The 19,356-nt window shown below is 32.7% G+C and overlaps 2 protein-coding genes across 2 annotated transcripts in view; one reads left to right on the forward strand and one right to left on the reverse strand.

Annotated features, from left to right (window-relative positions):
• The window catches only part of RASA1 (RAS p21 protein activator 1), a 92,909-nt gene that overhangs the window by 53,945 nt on the left and 19,608 nt on the right, over positions 1-19,356 (forward strand). The window contains exons 9-12 of the mRNA XM_076008156.1: positions 3,143-3,221; positions 10,930-11,050; positions 11,741-11,897; positions 18,508-18,595. Coding sequence (XP_075864271.1) covers positions 3,143-3,221; positions 10,930-11,050; positions 11,741-11,897; positions 18,508-18,595 — 445 coding nt within the window. The remainder of the gene's footprint in view (positions 1-3,142; positions 3,222-10,929; positions 11,051-11,740; positions 11,898-18,507; positions 18,596-19,356) is intronic.
• The window catches only part of CCNH (cyclin H), a 45,180-nt gene continuing 42,203 nt past the window's right edge, over positions 16,380-19,356 (reverse strand). Inside the window, exon 11 of the transcript XR_012921703.1 lies at positions 16,380-19,310. The gene's annotated coding sequence lies outside the window, so the exon portion shown is untranslated. The remainder of the gene's footprint in view (positions 19,311-19,356) is intronic.

Below are 19,356 nucleotides of genomic sequence, written 5' to 3' on the forward strand. Positions count from 1 at the left end.
TTCCTTCTACATTACATTCCAGGTTCTAGACATCCTCGTTGAAAATCTACAGCTGCAATTTGAACTCTAATTTATGTAGGAAAATTCATTTTTTCTGTTGTCTGGTTTTCTAGAGATTTGGAACATATACAATTATAAATTAAAAATATCGTCTTCTTAAGTAAGTAAATGTACATATTGAGTTTTTTAAGATAAAATAATTTATATAGATTATTTTGGGGGAGTTTGTTTTGTTTACTAACTTAAACTTCCTTAAAATGCCTATATCCTGCAAGGATGGAAATTCTTCCTGCATACTGAGGCATTGGTAAAATATATAGTCTTTTTGTGTCGATAAAGACCATGACCTAACAAGCAAAAAGAAATATTTTAAGTACATTTCTTTCTGAATTGCTGCAAAGTTATTAGTGTCTTTACAAAATAAGGACATTTGAAAAAATTAACTATATGCTAATTTAGTAGCCTTGATCATTCTGATAAACTTTTGAGTTTTAGAATTTTTGCTCCCTGTGAATATGTTCATCTTACAAAGTTCAGTTAGTTGTATTGGTGTTTCTAGTTTTAATATTTAAGAAAGGCCCAAATTATGTGAATGATACCTGGGAAATGACAGATTTTACAATTATATATTCCATTTCAGCATTAATGTCATAAATAATTCCTAGGAAGCTTCACCTTTGTGATTATCACCTATTGTTTAGATATAAATATATAAAGTAAGATTTTTCAATAAATCTATTTAACACAGCAGTACTCTGCTGTCCTGTCTCCCCATTAACTGTACATTAGACTTTTAGTAAAGAAAGGTAGCAGTTATATCTGTTCGATTTAGAAATTGTTAAGATATAACTTTAATGCTCCTGTATTGAAAGTTTTAAAAAATAGACCCATTTAACAGTAAATTGAATTTAGCATATATTAATTGATCAGTCTACTTTGTGAAATGTACTGTGCAGGTCCTGTGCATATACATTAAAGAAAAAGGTACAGATTCTGCATTTTTTAGTGCTCAGGTCTATTAGAAAAGATGTTTTGCAGACTGTGATAAATTCAGGGGATGAACAAATATGCAGGAGAATCAGTGGAAGAGAGTCAAGATGAGACCAAAAGGAGGAGGATTTTGGTCAGATCTTGAAGATTAATATTAACATTTATCTAGTCTTCAAGAAGAGGAGCACATGATTTTATATATTAAGTACATTACTAAAACTAGAGTATAGGATACAGTATCTCTAAAAACTCAAATAATTTCAGAAGTAATTTTATACTGAACATGTTTTCGTTTTCTGAGATGTAAATCTGTCTAATTTCATGGCTAGAAATTTTATGGAATGTCTAGGAAATTTTGGTTTTCTGTATCTTCCTTGATACAGAAAGGAAGGTGTTTCATTAGTGTTTCTGGATAGATTATGAACAGAAGACTAATTTTTAAAAAAATTCCTAAGTCCACCTCATTGGTAAAAGCCAGTCTGATTGGTTGCTACTTTGGAATTTGCTCATTTACAGTCTGAACTATATTTCACAAGTTTCCTATTCTTTGAGCTCATAGAAAACAATTATACTGTAACATTGAGGTGCTACACAGGGTTGATTTCATTTTACAGTTACTGAGCCGGAAGCCTTTGATACTTACTGATTTTCATAGATTTGATGCTTTTTGCTTTAAAACTCATCTATTTGGTGGTAATATTTTCCTGATTTTCATTTTTCTTTTAACAAGTTTGGATTTATTTGGTATTATATTTTTTCTTTAATAACTTAACTATCCTTGTCCTTTTTATGATAATTTCTTTTTATTTATTTATTTTTTTTGAGACAGAGTCTCGCTTTGTTGTCCAGGCTAGAGTGAGTGCCGTGGCGTCAGCCTAGCTCACAGCAACCTCAGACTCCTGGGCTTGAGTGATCCTTCTGCCTCAGCCTCCCGAGTAGCTGGGACTACAGGCATGCGCCACCATGCCCGGCTAATTTTTTATATATATATCAGTTGGCCAATTAATTTCTTTCTATTTATAGTAGAGACGGGGTCTCGCTCTTGCTCAGGCTGGTTTTGAACTCCTGACCTTGAGCAATCCGCCCGCCTCGGCCTCCCAAGAGCTAGGATTACAGGCGTGAGCCACAGCGCCCGGCCCATAATCCTTTTTTTATTAGATATCTTTTCAGTTGCTTTGTTTTGCTTTTAACAGTACTTACATTTGGTTTAAATTAACTTCATAGTATTGGGTAGATAGCTTATATTTGAATATATGCCCATACACATATACTAATTATTTTATCAGTAAGAAGAACTATGAAAAAAATCAAGTAGTAGGTTAAACAAAATCTGTTTGGGGAAATGCTTCCTACGTTTAAAATTTCAGAATTTAAATATTTAAGACTTATTAGGGGCCTACTGATTATAGAGAAAGACCCCTTTTAAATATTAAAAGTATCCCACATTATGGCATGCTAAAATTTATGTTAAAATACATTGTCATTTTATTTTCAGTTTTATTTATAATGTTTCTCAAATATTTAGAACAATTTATAGCATTTTTTATTAAAGTCATCAATCAGCCTTTCTTGCTATCTTCCTACATGTAGGATTACCTCCTGTTTTTTTGTTTTTTTCGGGGACGGGGTGGGGAGGCTTTCTTCTTTCATTTATTCATATGTTTTATGACCTAACTGCATCTGATATAAAAGCAGAACATATAAATGTTTTGATGATAAGAATTGTTAGTTTATCTGAACTCTGCTTCCTAAATAAATACCATTTCTCTGTCAGTCCTTCATTTTCAATATTGCAGAAGTGGTACTCTTGTTAAAAACAAAAATAAAACCATTTTAGGCTTTTAATTATTTCCTCGCTTATGGTGAGTCTTTGAGTATGGGTATTATTGACTTGGCTGCCTGCTTGATGTGAATAGGAAATTGAAACTTCTAACTCATGTATTCAGACCTATAAACTTATATTGGGAACCTTTTTGTTTTACTAAAGTAATATGATTATTATGATCATTTATTCTATTAATGTATTTGGATTGTATGCTTTAAAAATATTTGATAATAGATAATCCTTGATAACAGGTTTTACATGTATTTTATAAGATTTCTATTTTTTATAAGACAATTATGTCAATGTTAGTAATTTTTATTTTAACAGCATTGGGGACATCATAGATCACTATCGAAAAGAACAGATTGTTGAAGGGTATTATCTTAAGGAACCTGTACCAATGCAGGTCAGTGGTTTTTGGTTTTTTGGGGTTTTTTTTTTGCAACAATTAGCATTTTAAAATGCGTTTGGGTAGTATGTTTATGCACACTTTTGTACAATTAAAAATGGATAAAATAGAAAACTGCAGACTTTTTATATTCAGAAATTAAATTGTAAGAGAATATCTTAGTTTTCACATATGTTGATTCTATATAATTAGGAAGTCCTTGGTGGCTTTTCAAGAATACAAGCAGTCATGGTGGCAGAAGCCAAGTTACACTAGGACAGTGAGGGAGTGTTTTGGAGGCAAAAGTAGAGATAGCAGGGTTATAAACTACAGGCAGGCTTATTTTGGTAAGTATGATAAGCAAAGAAATTTAAAAAAAATAGAAAAGGATGAGGGCCAAAAAGGGTTTAAACTTTTTATTTCATTGTTTATTTGCCTATAGTTATATGACAGCAGAATTTGAGCATGTCTGTATACTCCAAGTAAAGACTACAGTAAAAACCAGGCACAGTGGCACGTTCCTTTAGTCCCAGCTACTTGGGAGGCTGGGATGGGAGGATTGATTGCTTGAGCCTAGGAGATTGAGACCAGCCTGGGTGATACAGTAAGATCCCATCTCATAGATAGATAGATAGACAGGCTGACTGACTGACTGACTGACTATTGTAAAGAGTAGAGTGACAGTGGTCAGTGAGGGGTGAGTAATGGCAGTATCTCATATACAAGGTCCTACAGAATGCATGATTGAATGAAATCCAGGATATAAGAAGAAAGATTGGCCTTGAATAAGAGAGCCTGTTAAATATTAGTTGCTTAATGCCTGGGGTGATTAGTCTGTCTTCCTCATTATACTTTCTGAAGTGAGGGAGGGAAAGGATGTTGCATGGATTAGAAAAAGTACAGAAAAAGGTGCTTAAAATGAGTGATTAAGAATTTTCCTGTGTGGAAATGGAGGTACTGATATTCTAGGGACAAGGATTGTGAAAGAGGTTTTGTGTACCTAGATGAAGTACAGTAATTTGTAGCATCTCTAGTTTCTCCATGTTGCCTCTTCCTAACAAGTATATTTCAGATATCACTACTACTCATTGCAGTTACTGGGTCAGGGGAGGGGGGGATCATTATTCTGAAAATAAATATAAATTCAAGAATCATCATAATCTTCTTACATTTAATATATAGGCATACCTCATTTTATTGTGCTTGCTTAATTGCACTTTGCAGGTAATACATTTTTTACAAATTGAAGGTTTGTGGCTATACTGCATCAAGGAAGTATATGGGTACCATTTTTCCAACAGTGTGCTCATTTTGTGTCTCTGTGTCACATTTTGGTAATTCTTGCAGTATATCAAGGCTTTCCATTACCATATTTGTTATGGTAATCTGTGATGAGCCATCTTTGATGTTACTATTGCAATTGTTTTGGGCTGCCATGAACTGCACTCATAGAAGATGGTGGACTTAATTGATAAGTGTTGTGTATATTCTGACTGCTTCACTGACTGGCTGGTCCCGTCTCTCTGCCCTCCTTTTCCTTGAAACATAACAATATTGAAATTAGACCAATTAAAACCCTAAAATGGCCTCTAAGTGTTCAAGTGAAAGCAAGAGTCACATGTCTCATGCTAAATAAAAAGCTAGAAATGATTAAGCTTAGTGAGAAAGACGTGACAAAAGCTGAGACAGGCTAAAAGCTATGTCTCCTGTGCCAAACAGTTAGCAAAGGAAATGCAAAGGAAAGTTGTGAATGCAAAGGAAAGAAATTAAAAGGATACTCCAGTGAAAACATGAATGACAAGAAAGTGAAAACAGCAAGAGAAATGTTAATAGAAGTGGAGCTTGAAAATGTGACTGAATTACTGCAATCTCATGATCAATCTTGAATGGACAAGGAATTGCTTCTTATGGATGAGCGAGCAAATGAAGTAGTTTCTTGAGATGAACTCTACTTATGATGAAGGTGCTATGAACATTGTTGAAATGACAACAAAGGATTTAGAATGGTCTATAAACTTAGTTGATACAGTGGCAGGGTTTGAGAGGATTGACTCCAGTTTTGAAAGAAGCTCTACTGTGGGTAAAGTACTATCAAACAGCATTTCCATGCTACCGAGACATTTCTCATGAAAGGAGGAATCAGTTGATGTGGCAAACTAAATTGCCAAAGGCACCCCAACCTTCAGCAACCACCGCCTTGATCAGTCAGCAGTCATCAGCATCAAGGAAGTACCTTCATTAGCACAAAGATTAGAACTGGCTGCTGAAGGCTCAGAGAATCAGTAGCATTTTTTACCAGTAAAGTTTTAAAAAATTAACATGTGTACATTGTTTCTTTAGATATAATGCTATAGCACACTTAATGTATCAAGTATAGTGTAAACATAACTTTCATATGCACTGGGAAACCACAAAAAATTCATGTAACTCATTTTATTGCTATGGCCTGGAACTAAGTCTACAGTTATCTCTGAGGTACACTTGTATCTTTCTTCATTTACATATGCATTGCTAGTAAAACATAAGGTCCATGAGAACAGAGATTTTCTTTTTTAATTTTTTCCCCAGTGCATAGTGCAGCACTTGACATTAGGTGCTCAATAAATAATGATTGAATAAATGACTTTCTGCTTACCAGCAGGAAGTACCCACTTTAAACTGTGTCATTTAATACTACTATGTTTTAAATCTCAGTGTGTTCCTTTCTGTCACCTTATCAGTCTCTTTCTCTCTGCCTATTTAAATACTGCTAGTTTAAAATCCATCTTAAGTTTTACTTCCTTCTTGACAAATTCCTAATAACTACAGTCAGCATGTATATTCTACTTTTGGCAGTTCTGGCAGACCTTGGATGCGTGCTCTTCTAATTACTGCAAAAGTAAAACAGACTTAAAAAAAAAAAGACAACATAGTATGGTGTGTGTGCTTTCTAGATACCATTGCTGAGGGTTTTTTATTAGGGGTCAGGGTACCTTTGCCTCCCCAATGACAGATTCTGCCATATAATTCCTTTGCTATATTCTTAATTGAAATTCACATTGGCTCTTTTTTTTTATTTGTTTTATAGGTCCATACATTTTATTTGCCTGCAAATTAAATTGTAAATTTTTCTCATCCTAAATTTGTACTTAGATTTTTCTAATTTAATTTTTTATAGTTAGAAAAATAAGTAGCATGTGGCATCTAGTAAACTTTTAATATATGAATCTATAAGATTGCTTTAAGAATTACTTCAGAGGTATATATAGTGTGCTTTAGTCTTATGTGTGCTACTGTTTTGCAATTGAGCAAACTTCAAATTGTTGTTTTGCAAAAGTGCCTATAATGCATTGAATTCTCAGCTGTAACTGGTGCTGATTATAAAGCAATTTGATTGCTACACAGAAACTATTAAATGCTGTTTGTAGCTATTTAATGCCCAAAGTGAAAGTAGGTTACAGTAGAAGTTTGGGGAATAATAAAACTCACCCATTCTTCCAACAGCATTCTAACTAGAATACAAAAGCTATTAATATCCTTTTACAAAATGGATAAACAGATTAGCTGGCAAAATCAGTGTATCTCCCCTGGATCACCTCTGTGACCCTGTGTACCCAAACTCAAGCTGGGTGGAACAGAAAGAGCAGAGTCCTAGGTAGGTTTACTTAGGGCCTAGAACTAACACTTCTGAAGACAGGCATTAGAAGAAGGGGAGTCTTTTGAGACAATAGACCGCAGAATAAAAGTAACTAACATTTTTAAGCACTGTATTTTAGGTACTGTGTTTTATATGTATTAATTCATTTAATTCTTTAATCAACTTGATGAAGTTGACACTATAATGATGGCTATTTCAAAGATAGGGAAACTGAGAACAAAGAGGTTAATTACTTAAAGCATCAAGTCATCCTTGACTCTTCTCTTTTTCTCCTACACTCAGTATCTGTATCCAACATATTAGGAACATTATGCTGACTCTGCTTTCAAAATATGTCTAGAGTGTGACCACTGCCAGAATCTGACTTCATCTCCCTGTTTCTGCCTTTGTCCCCTTTCATTGCACAGCAGAAGGATCTGTTCAGAACATCACATTTTGTCACTCTTCTGTTTAATACTTGATGACGTTCTCCATGTCATTTAAGTCAATGGCATATAAGACCCTACAGTGGCATCTCATTGGTTTTCTGAACTTATCTCTTTCTACTGTCCCTCTCTTGTCACTCTTTCCCTGATATTTGCTTCCATGCCTTTTTTTTTTTTTTTTTAAATATGGCAGGCTCTTTCCTTCCTTAGGGTCTTTGCTTCTAATTGTTCTCTCTTCCCAAAATGATTCCCCTCAGATGCACACTTGCTTAACTTTCTTACATCTTTCAAGTTTTTACTCAGAAATTATTAATAGCTTTTCAATGACACTTACTTAGACACATTATTGGATACTGCAACTTGCTCAACCTTGCAAAGCACTCACCATCTTTTAACATATAATACAATTTATTTAATATGTTTATCATCTCTTTCATTGCTTAGAACTTTAGTTCAATGAGGATAGGGATCTTTGATTTGTTCACTGATATATCTCAAAAATGAGAACAATCCCTGGCACTCTGTAAAATAAGCTTATTAAATGGAGTTTTCTTAGCTATTAAGTGACAAAAGGCAGGATTTACAACTGAAGTCTGGCTTTAGGAGCCTGCATACCTAACTTGTAGGGGAAGCTTGGGTTCAGCAGCTGTCACGCTCCTACCAATAAGATTATCTATTTCCCTTGAGGAGGAATGTTATAAGATGGGGACCTTTCTGTCCAAAACTCTGTAGAGAGTGGGCTGAGATAAGGAACATGCAGAGAAACTGTCCCTCCTCTCCTCTAGTGATTTACTATGAATTGAAAGTGAAATTGTGTTCTTGCTTATAGGGTCTTCTCATATATTGGAATCCTTTAGGATTTGTAGGTCAGTGTAACAGTCTCTACTATAATTTTTAAAATTCTTATATAGATTATCTTGAAATCAGGTGTTTAAATCCAAATATTAGCGTAGTAATATGACTTAAATGACAACCACAAAAATGTCCCATTCTGCATCTAATACTAAGTGTCATCACTACTGAAATGAAGATTGATAAATACAAATCTATATTACCAGAAAACTGTGGTCATCACTATTTTATCATGTTGGTCCAATGTACTCTTTTAAATTTTTTATATTCTTAAGTCATTTTACAAATAATTTGCAGTAGAATAAAGGGATAATCTTAAAAACAACTTTATTAGAAATTGTAGTAAGAATTTAAATATAGCAAATCCAAATTTTTGTTCTATATTTCCATGGTTATAAAGGTTTATGTACTTGAAATGGACAATAACTAACTGCTCTACACCTTTCATTCATGGACCTAGAAATGTACCCATCCTGTAAATTCTAATTCTATATTTCTAATACATCTAATAAATTCTGCTTATAATTACTCTGGTTTTTCTTGCACTTTACCTGTCAAAATGCAATACTGATTACATTTTGCATTCCATATTTTAAATACATCACTACTGGGTTCTAGCTTCTGATTCAATCTCATTCTTGTCATCAAAATGCAATACTTTTGAAAACTTTGATGGCTCATAATTTTGTTGGAGAGTATAGTCTTTGCTCTGTAAGTATAAAATTTATTTAGATTTAGAAACACCAATTAAAATGATTGATCCAATGAATTGTCTTATTTCTTCATTATATATTTTCTTTCAATAATTTTAATTTTACAAAGTACCTTCATCTTAGGTAAATTTTTGGTGCACAAAAATTTAAATAATGGTCTCATTTCCTTTTAGCAAAAGAGGATAATCCAGGTTCTTGTAACAAAATATTGCATGATGATGTATTTTCTACTGAATTACTAATGAGATGACAGCATCATATTTCCCCTTTTTTAGAAGTAATATGGCCCACTTAGCGATTTTTGAGTTTGAGAAAATTTATTGAGTATATTATCATCTCAAAAATAGTGGCCTGAAATTTTGCTTATCAAAATCAGTTTTGCCATCACAGTGGAGCCCAGAGTGCTATTTCTTTGCAGTCATCTTCTGAGTCTTCAAATAATTGTTAAATATGCTTCCCTTGACAATTTTTTCTCTTTACCATTATGAGGAGTTCCGAGTTTTTACCTATGTTTAATGAAAGCTAAAATAAGAAAGATGGTCCTTTATACTTTTTGGAAAGATGCTGCGATACTTGACAACGCAGTGAAAAAAAAAATCAGAGTGAGTGATGCAATACAGATGATTTGTTTCACTACTGCATCAGTTAGCAAAGTTTTTCTGTAAAGGGCCAGATAGTAAATATTTTAGGTTTTGTGGGCCATTCAATCTCTGTCTCAACTACTAAACTCTGTCTTTGTAGTTGAAAGGAACCAAAGACAATACATAAAGGAATGAGCAGGCTGTGTTCCAATGAAACTTCATGTACAGAAACAGGTGGCGGATGGGATTTAGTGTGCATGCCACAATTTGTCAGCCCTGCTGTAGGAATTTCATCCTTCTATTTTTTTATTAGTATTTTTAGCATACTTAAGAAGAATTATTGAATAATGATGAAATAGTTCTTAGGATGATGAAACAGCAGAATGTTTCAAGATATAGGAGAAATAAAATCATGAAAATCCCGTATCTTAGATTTTTAAGAGTATTGAATGGACCCATAAAGTTTCTGAGAAGGATTAAAAGTCATAAAATACTCATCCTTGCAATTAAGAACTGCTCAAAAAAGAAACTAAAAAACTAATATTGATTCCAGTTGACTCTGGTAATAAAATCGAAGATTGACTTATTCTGGAAGGATCATGATAAACTTACTTGCCTTATATTCTCTTGACAAAATTCTTTTTATTTTTGTTACTTGGGGGATTTATCAGTTAATGCCATCTCTGCTATAATGTAACATATGCATTCCTAAAAATGATAGCATTGTGCCAGATCAAACAATAAAAATTACAGGGTTTGTGGGAAAAATGGGGTTGGGGTGTAACATTTCAAAAACTCCATTGGTGACACATTAAAAGGGATAGGAACCTCATAAAAATGTAGCATAGTTTTATACATGCTAACTGATTAAGAAATATATAAATGTTGCCATAAATGTCTTGAAAAAAAGACCTGAAATTCACATGTGAAGTGGCCTTCAGAAGGACTGAAACATGAGAATGTTGTGAAGTGGTAGGAGGAGGATTATCTGATATCAGACAATTATAACACCAGATATAGATGGGTGGATGAGAGTAGCATAACACACTTGGTGAACTGAGGAACTGTTATATACTTCGAGGTGATGTGTTTTGGATATTCCCACATTTCAGTTCAGCTGGGTACACTTTTCTGTGTTCACTTAGTGTTTCCTGCAGATACTGTGTATAAGCAAACATGAATTCGCTTTGTGCTCAGATTGATCCTAACTTACCAGTTATGTTGGGACATATTCATGTTTTCAAAACATCATTTGCTATAAAATATAATAAAACTGTATTTCTGGAAATACTGAAAATAGATTAGTTGTCCCTGAACACACAGGCAACTTATTAGTTGTTCTTGGGAAATGGTAAGGAAACCTTTCTGAGAATTTCTTTGGAAAGGAGAAAGATGTGTCACGTATGTCTAGATTTAGTATTAAACACACTTTGGTTTTTAATTGATAATTTAGTAGATTTTTTATTTCATTTCCATCAAGAATTTATGAAATAATTTCTTTTTTTAAAAAAAACTCAGGATCAAGAACAAGTACTCAATGATGCACTGGATGGCAAGGAAATCTATAATACAATTCGTCGTAAAACAAAGGATGCCTTTTATAAAAATATTGTTAAGAAAGGTTATCTCCTGAAAAAGGGTAAGTAAACTTTTAGGACTAAGGATTCAATTACAATATATTACTGTTAACCCATTTGATAGAGGCATTGTAAATATCAAGCATAGAACTTAGCATTATGATATGTATTTAGTAAGTTTTTTTGACATTATTAGTAATTGATACTTGTTTAGAGTGTACCTAAGTATCCTTTATATCTAAGGATCCTTCAAAATTTAGAGTCCAGGTATATTAAGTGCACATTTCCAACCAGATTCTTTGCTTCTTGCCCCCATTCTTTTTTTTTTTTTCTCCTAAATAAAAGAGAAACTCCTTATGGTACTTGGAACATTCATGGTATTGATGTTTTTATTTTATAGATTTGACATACAGACATGTTTGGGAGTTGGGGGTGGGGTGTTGTTTAGTGTAAGGATTCTTTCCTTAAGACTGGAAAAGAATTACTCCCAACCAAGAATTTTGAAGATTTTATCATAATGAAATTGCTGAAGATATAGTTAAGGTATCCTTATCATTTTACTCTGTGATTCATTAAAATAAGCAATATAACAAAATGTACAGATTAGTTACAGATATTTTATGTAAAGATTGGTGAATTTAAGCTTTGGAATAAAAATTGAAGTATACTTAATTATTTTTACCAACAATAATTTTTATTCTAATATATGATTTCACAGTTTGGCTAAGAGAAAACAATTTTCTTTTTAATAGGCAAAGGAAAACGTTGGAAAAATTTGTATTTTATTTTAGAGGGCAGTGATGCCCAACTTATTTATTTTGAAAGTGAAAAACGAGCTACAAAACCAAAAGGATTAATAGATCTCAGTGTATGTTCTGTCTATGTTGTTCATGATAGTCTCTTTGGCAGGTAAGAATTTGGTTTCCTACTTTTCTTTTGGAACTGTTTTAATAATAAAATAGTGGGTATGTTCAGATCATTTCAGAGGATAGCAAGGCAAACCCATTTTGGGAGCCCTAAAGTCATCTTCTAAAAATGTCAGATTTACTTTCTATGGTAAGTTTTGTCTACCTATGTATAAAATCTACTTTATTGTATTATGTAGAAATCTTTGGAATAATAGATCTTGTAGTAAGACTTAACTGTGTATAGCACATTTTTCCTCCCTGCCTCCACCAGCAATTTTTTGAGTGACTTTGAGTCTTGTCACATTTCCCCTGAGTTTTGTACATTCTCTGTTAACTCAGTGCATCCAATAGTAGTAGGTGCAGTGTGCAATTCTGTTATTAACTCTATAGGCACATTCCTAAGAAACTTAACATTAAAAAGCAGTCATACCATAAAAACAATTGTTTCAATAGGAAAAAGTATTTCAATTTAAAAAAAACAAAACATTTTCTTACATTGATGTCAAATTCTTTTTCACTATAAATATAAACGTATCAGCTAAATCCTGAACATCACTAGACAAATCCATTTCTTGATTATATCTAGATTTTTTCTTGAGAACAATGGCCTTTCTTTACTTTTCACTGTAGTATAAAGAATGCATCACAGAGTCTTTTAGATATACATATCACTTTTATTACCCATTGTTGACTAATAAAACACAAAGCACTTAAAACAACTTGTTTTCTATTGCAGGATGGCATTTCCGTTAGGCAAATAGAGATTTTTTTCTGTTGAAGTTGTGAAACTTCAAGAGAAATACCTGTAAAAATATGTGATTTCTTTTTTCCAGTGTGTTTAGGAGATAATGTTATGTTACTTGTGATTTTCATAGGTAGTCAACTTTTTTAAATGATCAAAAAGGTTTGGGAAATGCTGAATTGAACAAATAGTTTTCCTTACAGCAAAGATTTTTGGAGTCTTAGCGTTTATGTTATCAGTTTCTAAGATAATATAAAGTATTTCATAAATTCATTGACCTTGATACCCTCCCCTTTTTTCTTGAATATTCCCTAATATCTCATAAAAAGAGTTCCAAAAAACACAGCATTTGGGTAAAATAAGATTTCTTGGCATTTCCCCCCCTCCTTTTAACAGTATAGGAACTCAGGCCTTCAAATGGGGTTGGATCAAGCAAGCCCCCAGCTCCTTTGCTCTTTAATTCTGCTCTGCCTTCCTCTGTGTGTGTTGAATTCTTCAAATCAGTTTCTCACCATGTAGCAAACAGTACCAGAGAAAGGGCTGTGAGCATTCACTCCCCTAGCTATTAAAAATCCTGAGATTACACTACTGAGCCACGTCTAAACTAATTGCTAGTTTTGGGTTACCTGAGGTAGCAAAAGAAATGGGATTACTGTGATAAATAGAATGAGGGCATTTGGTGCCCAGCCCTGTTGCTGGAAATGGTCTCACCCAAGTAGTGAGGCCGCTTCACTTATTGTGTGAATAAGGATGTTGGGGAGACAACACTATTCACTACCAAATATAGTTTATCACTACTAAAACAGTAAATGGACATTCTGGGGACAACTTTATTGAGATCAATAATATAAAATTGGTGATTCTTGAGTTGAGTCTTAGAGGATGGGTACAAATTAATTTGGATAGTTGATTAGAGCTTCCCAACCAGTGTGCCATTAATTAGTAAAGGTGTCCCTTGAGATACTGGTGGTTGTAAAATGTTACTGTAATAAAAATGTTTAAACAAGTGTTTTACATTTCAAAAATTAAAACATTTGAAATTATATGGCTCCCTGTAAAATGTTCTAATTCATTATTTTGTGGAGGCAAAAGAATTGGTACTGTTATGTCGGTACTTGCCGACAGAGAGCTCTTTATAGTGGCCCTGTATTAGTACTTTTTTTGTTAAATCACCCAGTTATTCTGAATATTACTTGAATATAGCTTTTTATTAATCATCAGTGAAGTTACTTTTTGTGTTCATGCGTAAATTTTGTTTCATTTTGTTTCTTATATTTTTTGCTATTAAAACAAGTTAAAATTGTTTTTTAATATTGTTGTAAAATATAAGGTAGCTCTTGAAAAGAATATAACTAATGTAGATTTTTTTCATTGTTACATCTTTATAATTTAATGTAAATATATTTTCCCACCATAAAGGGCAATTTGGTGATTAATGCTGGAGAGTCATTAGATTCACAAGATAAAAACAGCAGCCTTAATTTAAAAAAAAGTCAATCCACTTATTAGACCACTTAAGATAGTTATTAAATTTAGATTGCTAAAACCCAGTAAATCTTCTCTTTCCCAGCCTAACTGCATAAAAGTTATTAAGTAAGTCAGTCAGTGGTGCCAAGTACCTTATGCTGCTATGGTACCCCTAAATATCTACTTCTTGTGAAAAAAATTTGAACTGTAAACTTCAAATGAAAAACAATTTCTTCTCTTCCCTCCTCTTCCCCTCTTCTCATACATACGTTCCACATTACCAGGTTAAACTTGGATGAGATCATGCAATTAAGAGCTAAAGCTGAGGCAAAAATGCTTCACACAGAGTTGGGGAATTGGAATTGCTTATTTTTTTACCAGTCTGCATGGAAACTGCTAACTTTAAGGCCAAGAAGTAAAAGAAATAGAAGAGATACGACTTGCAAATAGTATTCAGATAGTATCGTCATCAGTAAATGCATTTGTGAATCAAATGATGTACACATATCCAGAAACTACATTTTCACTGCAGAATAATGAATCTACAGGCATTAGAGAAATACTTGAAAGAAAATTATTGTTCATTCAATGAAGTACCAAAAACTATTAAGAATAAAGTACTCCAAACAGTAAGTGAACCCTTTGTAACAAAGAAGGTCCTGTGGAAACACTATTTAAGTTTATGATTAATGATGAGGCTTCATGAACATTTTAAAGGTTTTACATCAAGAATTCACTCTGGAAAATAAGCAATATAGAGATTGTCTTTATACATATAAGTTTGTCTACAGACCTGAATTCTGTATTAAATACTATTATGAAATGGAGGCTGTATTAAAACCCAGGCTACTTCAGCTGCATATGTTTCTAGTCTTATGTGAAGAAATGGGATCAAAACACCTACTGGTTGATACTGCAGTATGTTAGCTGTCTAAAAGAAGAGTTTTGTTAAAAGTTGATAATCTACAAATTTATTTATTTATTTATTTATTTTGGTGAATGATTCTCACCTAGTAGATATTTTGAAGAAAGGGTAAACGTCCTCAAAAATTGTATGTACAATACAAAAAGATATTACTAGTGTTCTGACAGTTTATAGATTTAAGGCAGAAATTCAACCTTGGAAATATGAGGTTAAAAATGATTTACTAACACTTCTCGGCCTTTTGGTTAAGAACAAGTGTAAAAATGATTTACTAATGATACTTATAATTTGAATAATATGAATATTAAGCAATAAATTATTAATAATAATAAGTAGGTTTGAGGAAAAGCTTTAGCATTATTTTAATGTGAACTTTTTTATATGAAGAAGTACAGTTAGATTGAAAAATCTGCACAATCAAAAAGAAAGTCCACATTTCACTTGACAGTTAAAGAAAAAGAACTGCTAGAGTTAAAGAAGGGTTAGATCCTTTTAAGTACAATTTAAAGATTCTGAATTATTCCAATTCTTGTTAATTTTAAGAAAGGAGGTTCTGTCAGTAGGGGGAGAAGCAATAATAAAAGCAATAAATAATACTATTACTATGAAGTTGCAGCTTGCTTGCTATGCAAAGTTTCTTGTAGATGACTTTCAAGAATTTGAAGACTTTTTAAAATTTCTTAGTCATGAATTATATCTAATAATTTAAGTATTTCAGTTTACCATCAACTGTTTTTTAATGTGTGCCTTACTGTGCAATAGTTGGGAAGCACTAAGTGAGAAAGACTGAATGCTAAGGGAGAACAGCATCAGGAAAGTATATTTCAAGGAAATGAGAAGACATCTCCTCTACCATATAATAAGACAGGTGAAAACAGGTTGATATCAAATTATGTATCATTAGATAATGCAAGTACCAGAGCATAAAATGGGAAATTATACATAAATGCTGTTATCTTTTTAAAAATTATCAAATATATGGCAAGCATTAAACAATTTCATGCTTATGTAAAGCATAGAACTTAATATATACTGACCTTTAGCATTTAGATGCTATCTAATGGTAAAGTTAATGGCAGATTTCTGCAATAGGTGAGTGGCGTGAATGCCCAGCCACTGCTGAAGAATGTTAGTACCACTAGCATGCCTGTTTCCCTGCATAGCTCTAGTTGTGCAGCTGTGCAAGATTTCCAGATTATTTTCAGCATTAAGAGATTGCTAAGCACTCTATTTCTTTGTGTTAAATTTCTGACTTTTTAATACTACTTTAAATATTAATAGTTTCAGAAGCATAAGTGGAAAGATGTCAGTGACAAAATTATTTTAGTAAATATGTGGTAATTTTTACAGCTTTATCTTTTCGTAGGCTGTGTATTTCACAGTGGCAGTATTTGTTGCTTTATCTTTATGAAGAATGTTTTGGGTGTTAAATTTCAGATTTGCAGGGTTTTTTCCCACAATTTTAAAGATAGTTTTCTGTCTTCTCAGTTGTCTCTTTTAAAGGAAATATATCTTTTTTTTTCTCTTAGAGATAATGTCCCACTCATCTTTCTCTAGATGCTTTGAGATTTTCCATATCTTAAATCCCATCAGTAAAACCAAAATGTGTCTAACATACAGTTTTAAAAAAAATTATTTTAATGTTATAGAGTTTCTTTAACCTGAGATCTCATCTTTTTGGTCAGTTTTAGAAAACTGTTGGTTTGTATCCCTGTAAAAGTTATTCTGCCACAGTCTCTTGGATGCCTGTTAAACATGTTGCACCTTTTCACTGTATCTTATGTTTCTGTTATAAAATTTTTTGTGTTTTTCATCATTTTTTAAATATTTTCTTCTGATCTTTTAGTTCACTAACCTACTCTTCTGCAGTTAAATCTACTTGCAGAGGTCTTAATTTTATTTACTACATTTTTCAGTTTAGAATTCCTATTTTCTTTTTAGACCAAGCTTTCTGGCAAAACTCTTGTTACCTATTTTCTGGCAAAACATTTCAATTCTAGTTTTTTGAAAGTCTTACTTGCCCTCCATGCCTAGATTATATGTATGTCTTTCTCTGTTGTCTGTTTTTTTCCTCTTGGCTTTCAGTCATTGGATCCCGATTCTTGTAATGTATGTTTATTTTTGACTGAATGGTAGACACTGTATGAAAAACCACAGAAGGTATGGATAATGTTATTTCCTCTAGAAAGGACTGTTCTCACAACAGATGGAGTAGGGGTAGTTCATCTTAATCTACTCAGGGATCAAGTGGAGTTTGGGTTTCAGCATTGTGAAGGCTGTTCTATTTCTGGTTTGCCTTTATTGTGAAGACATAGTCCTTCAGGGTTCTCAGCTGAAAGCCTTTTCTCTGAAAACCCTGAACTCCATTTTACTTTCCCAGCACTGCTGGATTTGCTGGTTAGCTTTTTAGCCTTTTAGCTGCTGCTTTCTGTTTAGTATCTCAACTTGTCCTTCCTACAAAGCTTAGGAATTGGGCAGATGCCTTGAAAAGAAAAGCCGTGGAGAATGTCAGGCTTACTGCAGTATGATCTTGGCTCCACAAGTCTTAGCGGTTTTGCTTGTTCTCCAGTGCCTTCATACAGCTGTTTTTTGTTTTGCTTTTTATATTATATCCAGCCAGGAGTGTTAGCTTGATATAAGTAACTTTCAAGATTGCAAGTTTTCAATTTACGTTTTCCACTATTACTTTTATGATGTTCTCAAAGCGTGAAAAGATGGTTTTTATCTTTAACAAGTATTAAACTTGTACCCTGGGTATTTTGCTATAGCTTCCTAACATTATAAAGTATAAGATATAATCTTTATCTTTGTTTAAAGCAGAAAATAGAAATAACATTTAAGTTCCAAAAATATGCAGGCCCTTACTATTTTATAAACCTTTTCAAGTCAAGTTGGAAAGAGAACATATCTCCAAAAATGATATATATTACTACCTAATATTGTACTTATGGGTCAAATGATTTTTTCTAACAGTGCATACAAAGGGAGGACAAGAACTAACATTTGTACACAACTATTACTTCATTTAAACTTCAGAACATACACATGAGATGTTTTCATTTTAATTGATGACAAAAGCCAGTTTGTAAAAAATTTGGAAATATGAAGTCACAATCTCCTTAGAGATAATTACTAAGAACATTTTTGGTATAAGGACATATTTAGTCTTTTCCTACTACATATAAACATTTTTAGATTAGCTATGTGTAATTCTAGCAATTTAAGCTTCAGTTTCTTTTGTAACTTTTTTATTTCTAATATCTTGTAAAGCTAATTTACACAGTATTTTTTTTTTTCTTAGTTTACATGTAGCTGACTTGTTCTTAGTAATGATCTGGAACAGAATATTCTCTAGATTTAAGAATTACAATTTTATATAGATTATGTAATTATATATGGTGATGTTTTAAAAGTTGGTGTAACTGTTTAAATATACCTTTTGTTAAGCTTAATAACTTTTTTGTTTATATTTTAAAGGCCAAACTGTTTTCAGATAGTAGTTCAGCACTTTAGTGAGGAACATTACATCTTTTACTTTGCAGGAGAAACTCCAGAACAAGCAGAGGTAAGAACACTGTTTCTTAAACTAATATAAATCTTTGTTAGCCCATGTTTCTTACTAACTAGAATAGAAACTATTGCATTTAAGATAAAGTGCATCTTTTTATTTTAAAGATTGAGAAGTTTCATGTATAGATATATTTGTTATTGGAAAGAAATGCAGAAACAAATGCAGTGAAGGGTTATTAGGAACAAAAATTCCATTTTAAATTGACCTTTAACCACTTTGGTACTGCGATCACCAGCTGCAAAACCTTGCCCACAACCGGCACTCATAGTCTGCACAATAGTTTGTGCTGTGCATTGACAACGAATCCGTTTTGCTCTTGTGTGATGAGGAAAGCTTTAAGTACTGAAAGCTCGTTTTACTTTACAGGCAGCTTTACTTGTAATGTAAATCAGAATAGGTAACATATACATATATGTTTTCATTACATTATTTTTAAATGTTCACAGTTTTATTTTGATAAAAGTCATGTCACGGCTGTCAGCTAAAGTCGCTGTGCACGTTCATCTGTGGCTATCGACTATAGTCGACACTGGTCCCGAAGTGGTTAAAAACTCATGTTGAGTCCAATTGAGAATCCTCATTTGAAATCTTTCATAAAGGTTGTAGATATTGTCAGTACAATCCAAAGGGTAAGCCAGGTTAGTTTTTCTCATAGCATTATTCTTCTTCACTGATTAAAGCATTATTCTTCTTCACAGACACTCCATGTCTGAAAATAAAACTTTAGTTAACAAAAGGAAATATCTTTTAGGACT

This window comes from Microcebus murinus, chromosome 11, assembly GCF_040939455.1.
Source record: "Microcebus murinus isolate Inina chromosome 11, M.murinus_Inina_mat1.0, whole genome shotgun sequence".
Lineage (NCBI taxonomy): Eukaryota > Metazoa > Chordata > Mammalia > Primates > Cheirogaleidae > Microcebus > Microcebus murinus.